Raw genomic sequence first — 6,800 nt, forward strand, 5'->3', positions numbered from 1 at the left:
TCAGTACCCTATACTCATGCCTCAATGTACAGCCTACTAGTTTGTTTCACCTCCAAACAAACTGGCCAAAATGATATTAGCATATTTGGACAATTTAAGTAACAAATACATGTCTTAGTTTAAGACACTTTGAAACCAACATACACAGTTTTGACTCGAAACCTTTTAGTTACTAAGCTGCGAACCGCGTGACAACTTGCCCCATGTGTAAACACTGACATTCCCATTCATTTCCACGAGTTCATGAGTTCCAGATCTTAAGATGCAACTAGCTATAGAGCGTGACAGGGCAAAAACAATGAAACACGCTGAACGTCCAGTGAAAGGGTTATGATCGACAGCCAAACTCACCCGAATCGGACCTCACGAGCAGGAGCAGCAGCGAGATGAGCAGCAGCATGCGAAGAGCAATCAGATCACAGTATGGACGCATGCAGGAAGTCATAGCAGCATTGAGTGAATGTGTGTGTAAGTGTGTGTGTGACCGACTCGCCAGCGTCTCAGGGTTTGAACCGAGACTGAAAATCCCCCGGGAACACGTCAGACCCTCATCTGCGGGAACAAAGGAGGGCGATTCGCATCCCCCGACAAGATCCTAATCCAGAGCCCTTCACATGTCCAGATTCAGATTAAGCGCGGCGGAACCGCAGAGCGCGCAATTTGTTGTCATTGTGCGCTTTTACGCATCGGACTCGCATCAGCCGCGCAGGTGACGCTCCGTGTCTTCTTGTATCGTCGCGCAAAGGTCATCGTCTGCGCGTCATTCCTTACAGATGTTCGGCGACGTAAGAAACTGCATTCAGTGTTGTTCATTGCCGTGATTTTGAAAGTGGAGATGAACGCCCACCTATATGACCCGAACTGAGTCAGGCAGTGCTATGGTAACGACCCACACTGATCTGAGATCAGGCATACTGTACCAGAGGAGGAGCAGGAATTTTAATGTTCTCTCCACTCCACCTTGGACTTTTCTTCTGTACAAGAATGAGAGGCTGTTGAGAAAAACCTGGCAGGGGCAGTAAAACTGGGGGCTTGTATTTAATGTCTTTCCGTCAGTGCGGAATTTAAGCAATGTTGAGTAGCCTACATGGCACAAAAGAAAGGGGTCGTTCACCCAGAAATTAACGTTCTGTCATTAGTTCTTTCCCTCCTGCTATTCCAAACGACACGCTGTCCTTTTCCATACAGTGAAAGTGAATTGCGACGGAAGCTCACAAGCTTCAAAAATGACAAAAAGAGCATTAAAGGGATAGTTCACCCAAAAATGAAAATTCTGTCATAATTTTCTCACCCTAAAGTTGTTCCAAACCTGTATACATTTCTTTGTTCTGCTGTACACAAAAGAAGATATTTTGAAGAATGTTGCAGACAGTTGTGGGGCACCATTGACTTCCATAGTATTTTTTTTTTCCCCATACTATGGAAGTCAGTAGGGTCTATGGAAGCTTGTTTCTGCCACTAAACAAAAAATAAAAAAGGTAATTATGACTTTTTATCTCACAATCCTGACTTATCTTAGAATTGTGAGACAAACTAACAATTGTGTGTTATAAACTCACAATTGTAAGATATAAACTCGCAATTCTGACATTTTTCTCGCAATTCTGACTTTTTTTCTCGCAATTGCGAGACAAACTCGCAATTCTGACTTTTTTCTCGCAATTTTGACTTTTTTTCTCACAATTGCGATATAAACTCACAACTCTGACTTTTTTTTCTAGCAACTGCGAGATATAAACTCGCAATTCTGACTTTTTTCTTGCAATTGCGAGATATAAACTCGCAATTCTGACTTTTTTCTTGCAATTGCGAGATATAAACTCGCAATTCTGACTTTTTTCTCTCAAGTGTGAGATATAAACTCGCAATTCTGACTTTTTTTCTCGCAATTTTGACTTTTTTTCTCACAATTGCAATATAAACTCACAACTCTGACTTTTTTTCTAGCAACTGCGAGATATAAACTCGCAATTCTGACTTTTTTCTTGCAATTGCGAGATATAAAATCGCAATTCTGACTTTTTTCTTGCAATTGCGAGATATAAACTCGCAATTCTGACTTTTTTCTCTCAAGTGTGAGATATAAACTCGCAATTTGGTCTTTTTTTCTCGCAACTGCGAGATATAAACTCATAGTTCTGACTTTTTTTCACAATTGCAAGATATAAACCAACTTTTTTCTAAATTTTCTAAAGAATTCTCACTTTATAACTTGCAATTGTGAGTTTATATCACACAATTCTGACTTTATAACTCATAATTGCGAGTTTATATCACGCAATTCTGATAAAAAGATAAAAAGCAATTATGAATTCTTTTTTTTTTTTTTCAGTGATGGAAGCAAGCTTCCATAAGGTTCCATCAACTGTTTGGTTACAAACATTCTTCAAAATATCTTCTTTTGTGTTCAGCAGAAGAAAGAAATGTATACAGGTTTGGAACACCTTGAGGGTGAGTAAATGATGACAGAATTTTGATCTTTGGGTGAACTATCCCTTTAAAGTTTGACATCAATGATGGTTGACCACAAACCACAAGTGAAGCAATGATGTTTGACGTCAAATGCATTTTGATTTCCCGATATGTATTATCGTTCAGAAGTTTGAGGTCACTAAGATTTTCTAATATTTTTGAAAGAGTCTTTTTTGCTCACAAAGGCTGCATTTATTTGATCAAAAAATTTAAAGCAGTAATATTGTGAAATATTATTGTAATTCATAATAACTGTTTTCTCTTTGAATACACTGAATTTTCAGCATATGATGATTTGCTGCTCAAGAAACATTTCTGATTATTTTTTAATGTTGAAAACAGTTGTGCTGCTTCATATTTTTATGGAAAACATGATACATTTTATTTTTCAGGATTCTTTGATGAATAGAAATTTCAAAAGAACAGCATTTATTTGAAACATAAATCTTTTGTGACATTATAAATGTCTTTACTCTGTCCAGTTAATGCATCCTTGCTGAATAAAAGTATTAATTTTATTCCAAAAATTATGACTGACTAGTGTACTTAAAAACAAATATGTTTTTGAGATTTTCATCAAATATTGATTTAAATTTAGGTCTGTTCGTCATGCATATCTATCATATGTTTTTTAAAGGCTTAGTGCACAAACATGGACCACTTTTATGGTGCATTTTGTCTCTATTTGAGTTTGACATTATCTGTCCACATTCCCTTTCAGTTGTATTTACATGGAAGAAAGACAAATAACATGGTTTTGGAATGACATACAGGTGAATTATTGCTGAATTTCAATGAGTGTACTATTCCTTTAAGAAAAAGACTTTTTGCAGAAGCACATCACATTGTATTTGGAGCAATAAATAAATTTCAAATTAGATGTGAATTAATAGTTAAAATGTACATTGTTTGTGGTCAACCATCATTGATGTAGTTAAAAGATATTTATGTATTCGTTTGACAAACAGATCAGACTTCATTTTGAGACATTTATTGAGCACAGCCATGACTGTTTATTTCAGTTACACACAAAAGACTGTGAAGAATCGGGACAACAAATAACAGCCCATCTCTCCAAGCCAAAATGAGTGTTTCACCATGGGTGGAGGAGAAGGACAATGGTGTCTCCTATTCTCCAGATAACAACACAGTGGAAGCAGATTACGGGACTGGGTCCAACATGTAGGACGTGTCCCAGTGGAGGGACGCAGTGACTGTCACAGACACAGAGGGAAAGCGAAAGGATGGTAAATCACTGTGATCTGACTCCACTGTGATTATGCTGTAATGTAGGTCATGAGACTGATGCTAAGAAAAGAGTTGGAGTTGTTCTGTGACTTATACTAGGAAAAGGTGACACTTCATACACTTTAATTAGGTTTTGTGCTAAACTTTTCCCAAACTTTTCCCAAAGTCATGCATGTTGTTTCAAAATATGCTTTTTTTTGTTTGTTTGTTTTTTTTTGTAATTTTTTTGTGGAACACACAATCTTCACACATATTTTCAATATACTGTAACAGAAGTTCGGGAACCACCAGTGGTCAAGCTCAAAATAGGACAAAAAGCACTTTAACAGCACCATTAAATATATATTATATAAATATATTTTAATATGTTGAATAAAATATAATTATATAAAATCTAAAAATATATTTTATAAATATATACTACCATTTGGGGTCACCAAGGCTGCATTTATTTGATCAAAAATACAGTAAAACCAGTAATATTGTGAAATATTATTACAATTTAAAATAACTGTTTTCTATTTGAAAATACTTTAAAATTTAATTTACTCCTGTAATCAAAGCTGAATTTTCAGCATCATTAATGGAGTCTTCAGTGTCACATGATCCTTCAGAAATCATTCTGATATGATGATTTGAAACTTTTTTATGTGTTATTATTAATGTTGAAAACAGTTGTGCTGCTTCATATTTTAGTGGAAACCATGGTACATAATTTCAGGATTTTTGATATATAGAAAGTTTTACATTATGAATGTCTTTACAGTCACTTTTGATCAATTTAATGCATTTTTGCTTAATAAAAGTATTAATACATAAACAACTTTTGAACGGTAGTGTATATAAACATATTATAAGTCTTTAATGCCATTAATAATCTCATTTTTGTTTGTGTCCAGGTTAAAAAATGGTGCATTGTGACATTGGCATCAATGCCCGACTCCTCAATGGAAAAAAACAAAAAAAAAAACAGCATATGGGTTCAAAACAACATGAAGGCAAATAAATAATGACTGAATATTCATTTTTGGGTGAGTGACTCCTTTTAATGACTACTTTTTTGATATAAAAGCTATACTTAAATGCTTGACAGTTAGTTTTGTACTAGTTTTGATGACTTTCATTATTCTAAAACTAAAAATGAAGAACGTCAGTAAGTGCATTGGATGTGATTTTAAGATTTCGGCATGTTTCTCATCCTCCCCCATGGCCTGTTCTTCTCTGGCCTTTGTTTGTCTTGCTGGTCGGTCGGGCTTGAGGCCATGCTGGTATGGTTTAATCTTCCTGCCACAATATATCACATTCCCCTGCTTTGACCATGGGTCTCTCCACTCTGGCTGGCCGCTGACCCAATGGGGCTTTCTGTCAAACTCCCAAACAAACGGGCCTCTGGATTGCATCATGGTTATTTTCTCTGCCGTGACATGTTTTAGTTAAACCCTTAAAAGGCCAGTGACAACTTCAATATTTCACTTGCTTTGCATGCTGTGAAACGCTCTTTGGCATGATGATTTTAATAAATCAACTTGAACACGCTCTGTTCCAAAACCAAGTAAGCTGCCTACCTAGGCGACGTTCACGCAGAATGCGTTTTTCTATTCCACTGTGTTACTTTTCCATTGTTTTTCAATGTGAAAGTGCTAGACGGACATCTTCAACCATTGCACGTCACGGCATTCTTAAAACACGGCGCTCAAGTTAAAAGAAGTTAAACTTTTAAAAAACGCATCACTAGATCTTGTGCTTTTTTTTCTTTCCACTGACCAAGTTTTCATGTTTTTAACAATCATAACAACCACCAAGATGCTTTGTATGGACCAAATTCTAAAGCAATATTTAGAATGCAAAAGCATTTAGACTTTAGAATTAGAATTCTAAAGCATTTGCATGCCAAATTACACCGTGTCCTAACCAGACGCGACGCCGCAACGATTTTAGAAACGGTTTCTATTTTTCTGCGACGTCGCGACTGGAACAACAACACAAAGTATGGCAATGATAATCTCAGATACTGTTTATGTGCTTTATTTAATGTTAAAAGCGTCTAATGTGAGTTTGAATATCATTTTGTGCGTCTTTTATAGCCGTACTGAAAGCAACAATGGACAATTCACCTCAGATCTTTAAAATAAATTAAAGGAAACAAGAACGTTCAAACTGAACTCATTGTGAACAGACAAGTGTATTCTATGACAAAGATTGTTTCAGTAACTCAGTATGTATTTTTATAATGTTAAAATGGTGTACTATTCATGAAATTGATTATGTACTTAACTATCCATTTCGTGGCGAGTGCCAGGAGCTTGCGGAGAGAGATCTTATCACATCGCATCTGGTTTTACAAATGTATTTCTTTATTTAGTACAGAAAACTATTGCTAAAATGGTTCTGTCTAATTAAAAATAGACTATTTTACTCATTATTTGTGTGGGTTAAGTATTTTTGTGCTTATTAGAGTATTATCAACATGCTAAGGTCTGATTCTCACTAAGTTTTGGAATGAAGTAAAAACGTTCTACAGACAGGTCAAAGGTCACCTAACTCGGGCTGCCATACCTCACATGGTGGAACCATCAGAGGTCACGGCAGTGATGGCTCTAATCTGCTGGATCCTAACCGGCTCCTGCAGTCATCAATCAGGGTTCGTTCTGCACAGAGCAGGTCAACAGGAAACTGCTGCAGGTTAACGGCATAAACACTTGCTAAAAAGCACCAGCAGTCAATACAGGCTTCCTATCATTTTGCACAGCTTAAAAGCTTTTTCTGTCAAAAAAAGCCATAATGTTCGGCATCCCAATTCAGATACTGCGTCTTTCAAAGGCCGAATGCATCACAGCGGTGCGAGGAAGGCTGTCCCAATTGAAAGGCTCCTTCAAACGTGGCCTACAAATGCGTCCTTCATTTCCTGGGCCACGAAGGATAGAACGAGTGGATCTTTCACAGCCTAGCATATCCCAAGATTCATTGCGTGCTGGTGACGACAGGATTTTTAAATATAACTTTCAAACTGGACAGTTGAATATAACTTCCAGTACAAACAATACTACCATTGTCAATGGCCGCTATCACAGTATAGGCGA

At 36.7% G+C, this 6,800-nt stretch overlaps 1 protein-coding gene and 1 long non-coding RNA gene across 3 annotated transcripts in view; one reads left to right on the forward strand and one right to left on the reverse strand.

Moving 5' to 3' along the window:
• itgb8 (integrin, beta 8) overlaps nucleotides 1-1,274 on the reverse strand; it is a 32,727-nt gene extending 31,453 nt beyond the window's left edge. Inside the window, exon 1 of one of the 2 annotated variants that reach the window (XM_051873368.1) lies at nucleotides 352-1,274. In XM_051873368.1, the coding sequence (XP_051729328.1) occupies nucleotides 352-445 (94 nt within the window). In that variant the 5' untranslated portion in view covers nucleotides 446-1,274. The remainder of the gene's footprint in view (nucleotides 1-351) is intronic. The other variant, XM_051873367.1, reaches the window with a different exon arrangement.
• A 1,203-nt stretch (nucleotides 1,275-2,477) lies between these two features.
• On the forward strand, nucleotides 2,478-4,744 carry LOC127501302 (uncharacterized). Its single transcript, XR_007926581.1, has 2 exons — nucleotides 2,478-3,719; nucleotides 4,620-4,744. It is a non-coding gene; the product is annotated as an uncharacterized LOC127501302 (long non-coding RNA).
• Nucleotides 4,745-6,800: the final 2,056 nt, after the last annotated feature.

Source organism: Ctenopharyngodon idella, chromosome 19 (genome assembly GCF_019924925.1).
Source record: "Ctenopharyngodon idella isolate HZGC_01 chromosome 19, HZGC01, whole genome shotgun sequence".
Lineage (NCBI taxonomy): Eukaryota > Metazoa > Chordata > Actinopteri > Cypriniformes > Xenocyprididae > Ctenopharyngodon > Ctenopharyngodon idella.